The sequence below is a fragment of the Brassica rapa genome, chromosome A01 (assembly GCF_000309985.2).
Source record: "Brassica rapa cultivar Chiifu-401-42 chromosome A01, CAAS_Brap_v3.01, whole genome shotgun sequence".
Classification (NCBI taxonomy): Eukaryota; Viridiplantae; Streptophyta; class Magnoliopsida; order Brassicales; family Brassicaceae; genus Brassica; species Brassica rapa.
In genome coordinates, this window is record NC_024795.2 from 20,705,272 (window position 1) to 20,720,950 (window position 15,679).

Consider the following 15,679-nt stretch of genomic DNA (forward strand, 5'->3'; position numbering starts at 1 on the left):
TGTGTAAACGTTTCCACATAGTTTGCTAGATTTTGTTAAATAGTCCCTATCTTATAGATGATTTCAAATTTTACCCACTAATTATTTTTTGAGAACTTATTAATCCATTTGTTTTTTGATGTGTGTGTATTTTTGTTTCAAGAAACAAAAGGAATTAAAGTCCAATGGTAAGAACCCATAAAAGGCTCTAATCAATACTTTAAGAATTAATTTTGAGATTTGAAAAGTTTAGAACCCTTGTTAGTATAATTAAACTTTTCATGGTCCAATGGAAGAACTTCTTTGAGGTTCTTAATTGTTTTTTTTTAATTGAATGATTGTAAATTTGAAACTTGAATTCACATTTTGTATATATAGAATATACAAACCTTGATGATAAGGGAGATATAGTATGACTTCACTTCCTCCACGTTTATACGAACCTTGCTTTTGCCGTAGAGATCATACTTGTTAAACACTTTCAGCCACTTCATGTTCTCTCTGTCTTCATTATTCATCAAATGCTTGTATGCTTCTGATTTGTGCAGAGCTGCAAACCCAACTCTTTGTTGTCTTCATCATACAAGCATTTGAACGATCGCTTGTATGCCCAAAAAAGCAAGGATTCATGATCCATCAAAACACATGGAGCAATTTTAAGAAAAAAACTTGATAATGAAAGGAGGGAAGTACCACAAAGCTTAATGGATAGTTCGTACAGTGGGACAATCTTTTCTAAGCGATCATGCTCTGCTTGCGTAATCAAACCCATTTCATCATGACGGATATCACTTTTGTCTGTGGTGTAGCTGAAACCAGTTCTAACAAGCTGGTCAACATACAATAGATTAGAAGCCACACAACACACAACAAAACGACATCAGATCACAAACACCAACACATAAAGTTAAAAAAAAAAGATTCAACCTTTTTAGCTCTAACCAACATATCTAACACGAAAGACTCAATCTTTTCACGAAAAAACTCAATCTTTGTTTGCAATTACCTAACACCGGCGTCGCTGACGATGCCAATAGCCATATCGGTGGAGAGACCGGCGAGACCACAAGCGAGACCAGAGGAGAGATGAGTGTATCCGTCGAAGAGGTAGTAAGACTTGGCCTTAGGGTTGATTCTGGTACTGATGATGACAGCGATGATGAGACCGTAGATACCTAACACACCAGCCATAACGACCGGGACAATCGATCTCATTACAATATTCGGTGATTCCGTTCAACAATGGAGGAGGAAGCCAAACTGATTTCACGAGGCGAAGGAGCGAGAGACGTTAAGAGGTGATCGAATAGGATACTGACACCTAAGGGTTCCTTACCAGTTCTATAAACCCCAATTAAAGACCCGGTTCTTTCTTTTTTTTTTGGCCTTTTTCATTTAATTTTATTTTATTTTGCTTGAAATTCTCCTTAGAACCTCCTCGATGGAGGTGGTCTTAGGTCTCTGAGAGGATATAATTAGGGTTGGGTCTTTCTCAGCTCGTACGTTGCTTGGCCTGGCTTGCTAAATTTATTTAATGACAGCCTCTATGGAGTGGGGAAACTTTCCAGGGGATTTGACAGAGGAGATTCTCTATAGGGTTCCTGCTAAATCCCTGTCACGGTTTTGATCAGCTTCAAAACAATCACACGCTCTATTAAGATCTTGGAGATTTTCTAGGAAACACTCAGCTTGTACACAAAAGGAGGAGCCTCTGAGTATCATGTTGATTGATTATAAGGTATTCTTAGTAAGGATCAATCTCCATGGACTGCAGCACAACGATGTTTCTCCATCTGTTAAGGTAGCATATCATTTCAACCTTAATGCTTCACCAGTCGCTATATATAACGTTGTTCACTGTGAAGGCTTATTGCTATGCACCATAAAGGATAACAAAACTCGTGGTTTGGAATCCATGGTCAGGGGAAACCAAGTGGGCTTGACCTAGAGACATCTACAAGTGGGACGACTACTATGCTCTCGGTTACTATAACAAGTTCTCCCGCAAGCAGTACAAAATATTGAGAATGGATCTTCAAGTGATATTACCAATCAAAAATGAGTACGAGGTTATATGACTTAACCACTAATTCTTGGAGAGTACTTTGTGTAGTGATTGGTTTTTATCACAATATAGTCGTGGCATCTCTGTGAAGGGAAAATACTTATTGGTTTGCTACTCAAGCACAGAGTCCACACAGTAATTTCTTACTCAGTTTTGATTTTTCAGCCAAGAGATTTTATAATCTATCACTGCCTCAGCCTTTTCCATTTAATATATCAGCTTTATCTGTATTTAAAGATGAGCAGCTTAGTGTTTCAAAAAAAAAAAAAAAAAGATGAGCAGCTTTGTCTGTTAGGCAGTTTTTACAATGAAGATACTTTACATGTACGGGTGAAACACTAGTCCTCGATCGGTCATGTCATGGAGCAAGGTCCTAACAGTGAAGGCCAAAAGTAGGATAAATAAGAATAGGTTTAGTTTATTGGCTGACGAGGAGAACAAAGCTGTAATGTATCACAACAAAATATTACACGTTGTAGGAGGAAATAAAGACATGCAAGTGGATCCTCTTGATCTAAGTTCTACAATCAGACCATCTTCTTACCCACATCTTCTGAATTATGTTCCAAGTTTGGCTCAAATAAGAAAAGGTACACTTCTTGGGAGACGCAAAAGGGAAGAGCAAAGCATGTGATTTGTAATGGTCTCTTTTCTTGTTTTAATTATTTAAATATGATCAATATATCTTCCTTGCGTATGTGTTATTGCTAGAGTGATTCTATGATTTGCATGAGCAGAGTTTACAAAGTTACAGTCAATGGATAATGAAAACCTTAGGCCAAGACAACAGAACTTGATAGTGAGCATAAGGCTCTATATAACTCGGGATCATCTATTCACTAAGGTCTTTGTATGGAGTTTAGTGTCACAAAATCTATTTTCTTTGTGTTGATTTTGAATCTTATTATAGAGTTCTCCCAAATATTTTACTTTTATCTTTGAGTTTGAGGATGTTGAATGAAAGAATATCATAAAACTGAACGGTCTCTCTTTAAATATTGATTTGCATTACACAGGATACTATAATCACTTCATGTCATGTCCCATTGTGATATTGCATACTCATTAATCCAAAAACCTGTGTTTTACGTGGCGCCTTTTGCGCCAAGGCGCAAGGCACACTAAGGCGACAGTCCTATCCCCGCCATGCACCTCCTAGGCTAGGGTATGGTGGTCCGTAAGGCGCACCCCATGGAGCTCTTTGGCCATAAGGTGAAAGTATCAAAGGCGATGCAAAGGCACACCCCATGGACTAAACCAGGTATGAAACCCTACTACCTTAATTAATAACCAATCTTAGACGTCTAAAATACTTAGGAGATTCGGAATCTTAAACGTCTAAATACCTATGAAAACCCTACCTTCCTCTTTATAAAAGACAAGTTACATAACTTAACAAAAACATAAATCTCAAGGTTTTTTGCTTAAGGTTAGAGTACTCTCTACTCTTTCTAATCATGTATGTGCTTCTTCTTATTATAAATTCTTGTGTTGCTTTGTCACAGATTAGAACGCACTGTGGTTGCTTGGTCGGAGTTAACAACACGTGGTTAGTCTATGACTGTCTGTACTTTCTTTTTATATCATTTTTTCTCTTTTTTCTCTTAATTCTGTCTTTGCTTTGATCACAGTCGAGCTTTAAATAATTGACGTCTTACTAATATACTTACGGGCTTTTGAATTGAGTGTACTTGTGTATGATCAGTCTTGTTTTTGTCTCATGCTCTTTACGTGTATATTATAGTTTTTGTCTCATGCTCTTTACGTTTATATTATAAGTTTATAACCAACGGTCAATACTATTAACAATACTCAAATAGTAATTACTTTGTTATGTTTTTCCTTTGATCAGAGTTTCAATGTCTTAGGCTACACGTCCTGGAAGTAATCCAGGAAGAAAATATGGAACCATGTTGAATAACAATTCTAACTCTTGGAAGTGTATCTTCTGTATGAAGGACTTTCATGGTGGGATTTCACGTCTCAAGCAACACTTAAGAGGGGACCATAGGAATGCCAAAGTTTATAAAGTATGTCCACCACATGTGAGAGAGGAGTTAAACAGACACAAGAAGAGGAAGGATGACAAGATAGCGGCTCGTAACATGGTTCTCCAAGTAGAAGAAGAAGGTCTTGACGAGTATGATGAAGACGGCGAAAAGGAAAGTCAGCCGCGATGGTCTGTCCATGCTAAGAAGAGGAGAGTTAGAGGTCCATTGGACATGTATGTGACTACTCCTCCGCCTGATATTTTTGCAAGCAAGGAAAGATAGAAAGAGTGTTCTTGGAGCTTGTGATAAAGATTTAAAGGAAACAGTATGTGGAGGTATCACTATGTGGGTTTTGGATGCTGGTCTTGTGTTCAATGCAGTCAACTGTCCTAGTTTTTGGCGAGATGATTAAGTTAATTAGGGAATATGGAGTATGATTAAAACCACCAACCATGTATGAATTAAGAGTTCCACTGTTTACTAAAGAAGTGCAGAACACTTTGTCCAAATTGAGGAGAACAAGAACAAGTGGGCTAGTAAATGTTGTTCACTTATGTCTGATGGTTGGCATGATTCAGTGGCTAAGAAAGACATTGTCAACTTCTTAGTTAATTCTCCTAAAGGTTCTGTTTTCATGAAGTTGAAAGATGTCTCAGAAGTGGTGAAAGATGCGACATTGTTGTTTAAGATGCTATATGAGATGGTTGAGGAGATTGGAGAAGCTTATGTAGTTCAAGTTATCACAGACAATGCAAAGAGCTACATAAAATCTGATATGTATGATCTGAACCAATATTTTATATTCAACGTTTTTATTTCTTTGTTTTAACACTTTACATTTAAAATTTAGGAAAATTGCTTGAAGCAAAAAGACCTCAATTCTACTGGACTCCATATGCTGCACATTGCATTTATCTAATGTTGGAGGACATTGAAAAAATCCCAGCATTGAAGAATACCATGAAAAATTCATGTTCATGAATAGATATATCTACAGCCATGTCCCTCTTGTGAACATGATGAGGAAATTTACCAAGCAAAGGAATCTGCACATACCAGCTATAACAAGGTTTGCTACTTCTTGCATAACCATGAATCAGTTTCTCAAACAACAGAAGCCTTTAAGGGATATGGTCAATTCTGCTGAATGGAGTGAGTCTAAATGGCCCAAAGAAGCTGGAGCAAAAAAAGTTAGACAATATCGTATGCAAGTGACCTTTTGGAGGAATATTCGACATGCTCTAAAGCTCATGACTCCTCTTGTCAAAGTACTTAGGATGGTTGATGGAGAGAAAAAATCAGCTATGGGATACATTTATGCAGCCATAGACATGGCAAAAGAGACAATCGCAAAGGATTTCAAGTGGAATAAAGAGAAATACGAAAAAGCCTTTGAGATCATTGACAAAAAGTGGGAGTGTCAGCTTCACCATCCTTTGCATGCTGCTGGGTATTTCCTAAACCCTTCAATTCATTACAAATATCACGATGATGTACGCTGCGAAGAAGTGGAAGGGGGCTTGTACAATTGCATTACTAGGTCGGTCTTTTAAATTGTGTTATTGTTTTTCATTAATAGTTTGGTACACAATTTTCAGACGATAATTTTGTATGTGTTGCATTAATAGGTTGGTTCCAGATACATAGACTCAAGACAAGATAATGGCAGAGTTAGATGCATTCAAGAACTCTACTGGTATCTTCGGCCATGCCATGACCAGTAGGCAAAGAGATGTCAAAGCACCAGGTAAAACAAACTTGAATTACTTTTAGATAATTGATCATTTAAATAAATACTAACAATATTTTTAATTTAATAGCTGAATGGTGGTCTTGTTATGGATCTTCTGCTCCAAATCTCAGAAACTTCGCTGTTAAGATTCTTAGTCTGACTTGTAGTGCTACTGGGTGTGAAATAAATTGGAGTGTTTTCCAACTTTTAAGTCTTTTTAATCACTTTTATTTTATATAATTCTAGGTGATTTCATTTTACTTATAAGTTTTGAACTTGATTTGTAACAGCTTGAGAAATCGACTAGCACAACATCGGCTGAACAACATGGTTTTTGTGAAATACAACTGAGCTCTAAAACGCCGAAGCACCAGAAGTGACAGTGTCACCACAGATCCTATTCTTTTGGATGAAATTGATGAAAGCAATGAGTGGTTGATTGGAAGAATGGATGGAGATTCATCTGATAATGATGATCTGGTGTGGGAAGATGATGATTTGCCATGGAATGTTGTGAGTGCTGAAGAACCCAACTATTCTACTAGAGGAGCAACTGGTACAAGTACATCTAAAAAAGATAAAGGAAAAGGTGTTGCTAGCTCAAATCAGAAAAAAACGTTACAGACCATCTCAAACCATTATGACATTGGTTGATGAGTAGGATGAGTTGGAAGAAGATTTAGATGAAGATGACCTTGGGTATGAGGATGTTGACTTTGATGATGAAGTAAGAATTATAGTGCTTACAAAGATGATTTTTAGGTATTGTTTTGAAGTTATTTATTTTGGTTTTCTATATTTGAAACTTTGTTTTGGGTTTTGGTTTTGAATAATTTTGTTTCTGAGTTTTCATTCACGCCTCTGAGTTCTATTGCAACTTTAACTATCTTCAAATAATAAAGCTTGCATTTAAGATTTGTGTCTTGTATGTGAATCAATCATTCCTTACCTAAAGTGTTTTCTTCTCAAATACAAGACATAACAAGACATAACTAATAGCTTCTCCAAGTGGTCTGCAAGCTTTGTTGCTGTTGTTTGAATGAATTTGAAACAGGAGAAGCAGTTAGAAGAGAAGGGAACAAGGTTGGATAAACGGCTTCCCACTTTGATCATCAAGGCGAGCACCTTTGTGCACCATGGCGCATGGCTCGAACCGTCTCGCCTTAGAACGCCTTGCGGCATTTAAAATACAGCAAAAAACTAATGTCAAAAGAGATATGGAAGTTTTACAAACTACATAATCTTAAGTATTACATCATATATTCCAAAACTATTCATATATTTGAATAACGCAGTACAATACGTATCAACAATGTTCAGACCTTTTAAGAAAACACGTCAGATTCTTAAGAATAACAATCATAACTTATACATGGCTAGATTTCAGAATCTGGTTCTTCCTCATTGCTCTTCTCAGGGACTTCTGGTTCTTCGTCATTGCTCTTTTCAGGGACTGACGGATCCAACGGTGATTCCGATGGTGGTGGAGGAGCAATAGGTGAATCGGAGGCAGTTGGTTTTGGTGATGATGATGATGAATTTGGACTATACCACTTAAGCAACCTATCTTTGTTTTTAGTCCACCACTCTTCTGCTTGATGCTCATCAAATCTCTTTTTACTACAAAACAAATACTTATCAAGCATGGTTTATAACTCCATACATAATACAATCGTATTCATGTAAGTTACCTGAATCTAACTCGTCGGAAAATCTTGTTACCATTCATGTCTACCACAAAAGTCACATAAACGCCAGGTTCATACTGTTCTTTACTTTCCTTTCCCCCTGTTCTTGATGATGATGATGAAGATTCTGTTGGTACTGGCTTTGATGAATTTGACGTTTCGGATATACTTGAGTTCGATGATACTTGTTCATCAACCTTTTGATCTTGTGTGTTCGATGATACTTGTTCATCAACCTTTTGATCTTGTGTGTTTCCGGAAGGAGATGTTTCTTGTTGATCAAGTATCGAAGTTGTAAGTATAGATTTTTCAGACACTTCGTTTTTATTTAGATAAGCTTCAGCTTGAGAGTTAATGGACTCAAAAGCTTCACTCTCTGATACTTCAGGTGGTAGTTTATCCTTCAATCCTTTTAACTAATTATAGAAAAATATTATATGGTATGTTGCCAAAAAAAAAAAAATCTTTGCATTGAAAAATTGGAGCAAACCTGTTCTGCAATAGACTTTAGGGCTTCTGTAGCTGCTTTATGCTTAGAAGATTGCTTTGCAGCTAATTCGAAAGCTTCTTTAGCTGCTTCTTGAAATTTATGGACCTCTGTTCTTTGATTATTGCATTGCTCTTTCAAGTTCTTAACCTAAAAGTTGAGGAAATGATGAGTTAGATTCATTATTATACTATTTGTCACTGACAAGAATAAAGATACCTGACTCTGCAGCTTCGTCATTTCTTGGTTCATAACTTCATTAGTCTTCTTCAAACTATCAATAACGCTCCTCGAAAATCCAGAAGTGCGTGGAGGGCTAGATCTTCTTGCGTATGGCGATGAAGATCTTCCAGGTAAAGGCGATGAGGATCTTGTAGGTGGAGGCGATGACATTGGTCCCACTAGTAGACGCTGTGGAACAGCAGCAGGAGCAATAGGTTTTAGTAGACTTGGGAATGCAATGTCTTTAAGTTGTTGGAGAGATGGAACTTGCGAGTCACGGACATTAGAAGAATTAGGTCTAAATCCAGGCCTTGATGTCTTGACTGATTTTGTATTTCCGGACAAGAGAATTTTAGATGACCTTGTTGTTTCTCTATCTATTCTTACCGAACCATCTATTGACGACCGTCCAGGAGTTGCAACATTGTTCCTGTTTGCATTAGTGATATAACCAGTCTCGGCTGCTTTAAGTTTGTTGTAACAAGCATCGCATACTCGATGTGGCTTCCCTGGAGTTGGAGCCAATGCTGCTTTCAAAGCTTTCTTTGAACTACAAGCATGGCAATGGACTAAGCCACAGTTGTAGCAGTTGTGTCTCTTACGTGTGAATCCAAATGCTTGGCGACATCCGGAGCAGATTGACTGATCTGCTCCGGAGACCCATTTATGTATACATATACTAGATGTGAAGTTTGAGCCGCAAGATAAGCTCTTCACATGCCGGTCTTTCAAGGCTTCAACTAATGTTGGTGTTCTTCTATCTTCTGTATCACCGTGTCCTAATCTTCCATTAGCACCTTTCCCCCATGTAAAAACTTCACTTCTAGATGTCAAAACCGCAACATGGTGATCTCCACAAGCGATTTCTTCCACAAATTCTCCCACTAATCGGTCTTGCACCAAACAAGGTACTTTACCATCAGATATTGAGTTACCGAGTTGACCATGTGAACTCCCGCCCATAGTGAAAACATGTCCTGAGGTTGTGAGTGCCACGGTAAATGTATGCCCACAAGCAATTTGATGAAAGTTGTAATCAATAAGTGAAGAGACACACGTGGGTAGCAAGTAAGTCTCTTTGTTCCCATGCCCTAATCTGTTTTTATCCCCATCACCCCAAGTAAATAACTTCCTAGATGACATACTGGTACCGGTCTGGCCCATAACCTCAACAATCGCCGCGGTATGCCAAATGCTACAAGCAACTTTCACAGTTTTCAAACCATTTAACGATTGTACTTCCTTAGGGTTGGAAACGCTTTCTCTGTCTCCATGTCCCAAAACACCAAACGCACCATCACCAAAAGTGAATAGCTTCCCATTTGCAGTTGCTAAAGCAGAATGCCATGTGCCACAAGCAACAGAGAGTACCTGAAGACCTTCTAATGGACCAGAGACTCTTTTTGGTATCCAATGGCTAATATCACTACCATGCCCTAAAAGACCCACATTGTGGATTCCATCTCCCCACGAAAACAAGTCCCCAGAGGTGGATACAACACAAGTGTGATACTCTCCACAAGCAACAAAGTCTATGTTGGTTAAAGCAAGAAACTCAACGAGTTTGGGACGACAAATGTCGACTTGAATACCATGTCCAAGCCTACCTCCAGCTTCTTCTCCCCAAGTAAAGACTTCTCCTTGTCTTGTCACAAGCGCAACGTGCCTTACACCGCAAACAATCTGGTGAACATCAAGAACAACGTTGGATTCCAAGGGTCTTGGAGTTAACACATCTGTTTTCACCGTTTCTTTGCTAACAGTCCCATCTGGTAGTATCCCTTCGCTCCAAACTTCACCCCAAACGTAAACGTCACCTAATGATTCTATATCATCCGGACCAGAACCTCCACTTGAACAACTTGGTGTGCTTGAGACACTAATCCGAAAACCATCAGTACTTGGTCTTAACATGTTTCCACGTTCATATCCTAGATCGATTGATGTTCTACCTCGTGGAATATTGTTTGAGACAATGTCTATTGATTGACGACCAGTGGAGAAGTTGTCACTATCATGTATCTGAAGAAACAAAAGAATTAATTCATATTAAACTTCAATTGTAAGTATAAACCATGTGCAGAACATAGACAAAGGAAGTAATGGCTTAGGACTTCAAATAGGTTTGGTCAGAACTTGAGGGAAAACGTTAGTCTACGACTATATATAAAAAAAGGAGAAAATTAAAAGAACATGCATACCTCAGGGATCTCACTTCTTGCACGTCTATTACGACTTCTTTCAATTATATACTTAAGGGCAGCAAACCAAACCTCTGTCTCAGCTTTGTCTTTACAAATCTGCCCAAAATAAAAATGGTTTTGCTTATTTGAGTTTCAGTGTTATAACCTAAGTTGAAGAGAGCTAAAGTGATATCTTTTACTAACCAAATCAAGTGACCTTTCTTTGTTATTATATAGAAGTGAAAATGATAAGTGATCTTTCTCTGGACGTAAAAATCTCTTGAAAACAGCCTGTTCATAAGAAGTTGTTAATCCACACATGACATTGCTTTATACGATAATTAGGTTTAAACGCACAGTTCTTTGCCCTGGGACGATTCGAGAAACTTCTGATAACTTTAAGCCTTTTTCTTCTCCATGCGAAAACCAAATCAACGTTTTTTCATCCTATCCTCAACATTGTTATAGTTAGCGTAGTCCTGTTTAAAACATTGCATGTATTTTATTTATTTGAAGTAGAGTACCGGAGAAAGCCTGAATGCACGAAACTTAGGTTTCCCTTTTCGACTGTACTTGACTAACTGTGTTCCCTTTTTCAAAATGATAAGTGCCTACAAAAATATTGCATACTTCATGTTAGGTCTACGCACAATCTTGTTATTCCAAATTTTATTCAAGAAAGTCAAGAAAATGATAATTGCATGATTCCAAAAGATAATTCAACAATGTCTTTTTTTTTTTTTTTTTAATAATTCAACAATGTCTTCGATATAACAGTATCTTTCTGAGGATTATAAGAGAAAAAAAATAAAAAGAAGAGAAACAAACTTGGTCAATGTCACGTTCGTGATAGACATAACTAGCAGGATCTGCCATTCCATCTGAGAAACCCGAAAGAAGAACGCCGGATAAACTCAAGAAGTATCAAGTGGTGTAATTCACCTGTCTTCATAGATGCATCTGCCGTTGCTTCCTTTCTCAGCTTGATCCGTTTCAACTCTCATCCAATTCTCTTTAGACCTATTAAAACGTATCCACGCATGAAAATATTTTTGAGCAATTTGAGTCTCAAATAATGATATCAGAAACGTCATATGGATTTTGAGGCATTATCGCCATTTTAGGAATGTTTGAAGCTACCATAAAATTAGCCTCAGACTTTGGCGCTCTTCCCTTCTCTCTTACCACGTTTCTTTGTTCTTTTAAATTTAAATGATTTAACAGCCTTAAAATAGGTATTTTAATCAAGGGTTGTTAATGTTACGTGATGTTGTGAGAAAGAATTTTCTCTTTTAACTGTAAGAGATTAGACCAAGTCAATTAATAAGTACTTTTGCAATATCAAATAAACATAATGACATTGCAAATTGTATGTTATATTGAAATATAAATAGAAAATCATACTCACAATCTGATTTAAGTAAAAAAAATTATGCTCCAAGCGAAAAGAATTAACATCATAGAATGTAGTAGTTTGTAATTTGTCGATGCATCATATACTTAAAACGGTAAGTATAATTTGGATTGTCTAGTGACAGATGTAAATTGATCCTTGCTAAGTAAACCTAAAATCAGTCAACATGATAATCAGAAATTCCATTGATGCACTACTTAGAGTTTACAAAATATTTTAATTATTGTAAATATCAATATCCATTCATTGAAAAGCATTACAACATTTTTTGTAGCCACGTGTCATCACTAAAATGATTTTTAGAATTTTTAGAGAAATAAGTCACTCAATCTAAATATATAATAAGTTTTTTATTAAACTAGCCATAAATTCATTATTCTTGTACTTTATTATTTCTTTAAATAAAAATTACGGAATTTCCAAATGTGGTTAAAGTATATATGACAATTAATGATTTTGAATAATAAAGATTTGTTAAAAAATTAGTATATCTTCAATCATATTTTTTTTAAATTTTAATCTATTAAAATAAATTAAAAAACAACATTAATCATATAATCAAAATTATATTTTTATGTATATGTTATAAGCTTTTTTGATAAAAGCTTTGAACAATCATTGACAACTTAATTTTGTAAAGAATAAAACTAATAAAACTGTTAATCCCATAATGAATCCGTAATTTAAATTTTTTGATATAAAAGATAAAATGGATCAAAAACATATGAATAAAAAACATCATTTAATAGACATTAATATTAAAAATTATATATGTTAATATCATTTTAATTTAATTATATATCCTATCAAGGAGAAAAAATTACTTTTTGGAGTAATAAAATTTATTTATATGTGTGCACCAATTTATTTATATGTAATGTTACTGACTTTTTAATTATTGAATATATATTTATTATTTCAAAATATGTAAAAAAATATAATACATAAAATAATTTTTATATATAATGTTCATTCCGTGCAAGGCGAGGGTCTTAACCTAGTCTAAGATGAAAACTGAACTAATGCTTTAAACAAAACCAGTCTAATTTGGCTTAACAAAAATAAAAATAACTGATGTTATAAAAAAAAGAATAAAATAACTACACTTCAATTTGAAAGAATAGGTCATTCAATATACCCACAAAATATGTAAATGTACTAATCGAGTTTTATACCTAAAATCAAAAGTCTAACTAAAATAAAACATATTATTTTATAGTAATAATATAACTATTTTAATACATATATATTACAGGATACTTTAAAATATATTAATAACTAAAAAAATATTAATTAATTGTTACATTTAATTTATTTTATAAAAAATATATATGCATGAGATTTTAAAAATATTATCGTCGTATTAATTTTTTTAATTTTGAAATCGATCAAACTTTAATTTAATTTTTCTATTTGATTTTAAAAACAATATATATATATATATATATATATATAATGTTATCTATACTATTATTTAAGAAGTGGTTCTGTTGATTTGTCATCTTCTCCATAATTTTAGGTTATTAGGTTTTAGTTGAGTTAATAATTTACTATTAGTTTTTAACAGAGTCATTAATTTATTAATTTAAATAATATAAGTATATCAAACTTTTTAATTTGATATATAATTATTTTTATTTATTTATTTGTCATGTAACCTATGATTTTAGTTAGTTTATTAGTTTTTATCTGAGTCAATAATTTATTAATTTAAATAATATAACTATTCAAACTTTTTTAATTAGATACATATTTTTTTTTGTAACATTGACGAGTTAGGACTAATTCTTATTATTATTTTTTAAAATCATATTTTTTACTGGATATTATTAAATCATATTTTTTTTACTAAATGTGGAACATAACCTATCTTTTTATAGTTTATAGTTTAATAATAGTATAGATAATGTGTAAGTGATATTTATCTTAGTCTATATCGTATTATAATTATAATACTATGTAAATGCTAATGCATAGAACTGTAATTCTGATTTATCCATCTTAATATTGTATTATAATAATTTTCCGCCTCTATACTATGATCGTATATATTATCATCATATGTTTGATGGACAAAAAACACAAAACTTCATCTTTAAATAATACAAACACGTTCAAATAATGTTTGTTTGAAAAGGAAGCCCGCTTTACTTGTTCATATTACAGATATTGAGTCGGCTAAAGATTGCTACAAAATTAAAGTAAAGGTGTTGAAACTTTAGAATCATAAAAAAATTCAAATACTGTTTCAATCGAATAAGTGTTGGTTGATAGCGTTGTAAACATAGTCAGTTTCTTTCATTATTGATTCACGCTAATTATATGATTTGGTGTTACTCACTTATTTTGCAATTTAATTACATGGAACTAGGATTCATGCTTGTGTTGATAAATGTTATTTTGATAATTCCCGATATAAGTTATCTCAAGGGGGCTCTTTTATTCTGAGTAATTTCACCTTGCGGTGATTATACCACAAAATATTGAACGAATCCTCTGCCTTTTAAAATAAATTTCTATAGAACAACCAAAATCATATCTATGATTTTCAAAAAGAGTTGACAAATAATTATTTAAAGGAATTTATGGAATTATTGGGATGTCAATATGAAAAGGGAGTTTTAGTGGGTGAATTTTCTGTATCATTTTGTGTTTTTATTGATTTGTCATATTTATGATCTATTGATTCACCAGTTCATTCTAATGTTTTGTGCTTTAAATATTCTGGTGAAATTGTGAATGTTGAACCTTTAAAAAATATCATTGCAAAAGGAAGATTATCAACTAAATTAGAATTAGTTATTCTTGACACAATGTAAATTTTATTCAACGTCTATTTAACATAATATTATTTTATTTTTTTGACATGACGCTAATTTGTTTTTAATGTTTAATGATACATTCAGCATGCACACTAGGTCAGTGTATGCAAAGAAAGTATCAGATTTATTTAAATTGGTCCTACTGGTGATATGTATTTTTGAATTTTATCAAAGTTCTCTAATATTTCTACGTGGCCAATAACATGTACCACTAAATTAAAGACTTTTCCTTCTTATTATTTACATCGAGAGATGAGTATGCTTGCACTTGAACCACTGGAAATAAATCCTGGATTTTTTGAAAAAAATCTAGCATTTACCTCTTATTCAAAACACTATATAAACAAAAAAACTCTAAAACTGCTACACTCGAGACAAAAATGTTAAAATTAGATCTTTACTATCAAAAAGAAATTCTCTAAAATTGGGATTCAATTTTTAGATAGTAGAATCATGTCTAAACAAGAAGAAAAAGATTTCTACACAATAAATAACTGAGATTTGGTAAAAAGACCGAAAGTACAAAAAAATGATATTTATATCTAATTAAATATATTAGCATAAATAGTAAAATTAATTTTAGAAAAAAATATTAAGTATATATATATATATATATATATATATATTAGCTCACACAAGGTGCGAGCCTACACCTAGTACATTATATTACAAAAATATATTTACATATCTGAGAGAACAACCAATCTAAATGCAAATCACAAGATTAATCAAAATTTTAATTTATTTAGGAAAAAAAATATTGTAGTTTATTTGGATAAATTAATACAATCTAATATACCAAAATGATACCCAAACTGACTATATGATGCATCTTACAATCTAATTAAAATAACATAATATTATTAATAGAAATTATGCATATAAATCATAAAAGGATTTAAAACTGAAATTAAACTATTAATTAGTTATTATGATATTTTTAATTATAAATATTTATATCCATACATGAGTATGAGAGAATCACATAAGTAGTATGATCTAATTTCGCGTATCAGATGTACCAAACCTAAAACATATTGACGTCCCATACATGTCCTCTTACCATTCGACCACGAGGTTTTGGACTAGTGTATTA

At 33.7% G+C, this 15,679-nt stretch overlaps 2 protein-coding genes across 2 annotated transcripts; one reads left to right on the forward strand and one right to left on the reverse strand.

Annotated features, from left to right (window-relative positions):
- Nucleotides 1-298: 298 nt before the first annotated feature.
- On the reverse strand, nucleotides 299-12,151 carry LOC103836061 (PH, RCC1 and FYVE domains-containing protein 1). The gene is made up of 12 exons (XM_033292106.1): nucleotides 11,176-12,151; nucleotides 10,872-10,958; nucleotides 10,705-10,794; nucleotides 10,552-10,638; nucleotides 10,366-10,464; nucleotides 8,162-10,186; nucleotides 7,946-8,092; nucleotides 7,459-7,871; nucleotides 3,298-7,387; nucleotides 986-3,241; nucleotides 673-808; nucleotides 299-580 (listed from the first exon to the last, which is right to left on the reverse strand). The coding sequence occupies exons 1-9, from the start codon at nucleotides 11,221-11,223 to the stop codon at nucleotides 7,144-7,146; spliced, it is 3,240 nt and encodes a 1,079-aa protein (XP_033147997.1). The 5' UTR covers nucleotides 11,224-12,151; the 3' UTR covers nucleotides 299-580; nucleotides 673-808; nucleotides 986-3,241; nucleotides 3,298-7,143.
- LOC103836042 lies at nucleotides 3,955-4,898 on the forward strand. Its single transcript, XM_009112260.1, has 3 exons — nucleotides 3,955-4,303; nucleotides 4,614-4,812; nucleotides 4,886-4,898. The coding sequence occupies exons 1-3, from the start codon at nucleotides 3,955-3,957 to the stop codon at nucleotides 4,896-4,898; spliced, it is 561 nt and encodes a 186-aa protein (XP_009110508.1).
- Nucleotides 12,152-15,679: the final 3,528 nt, after the last annotated feature.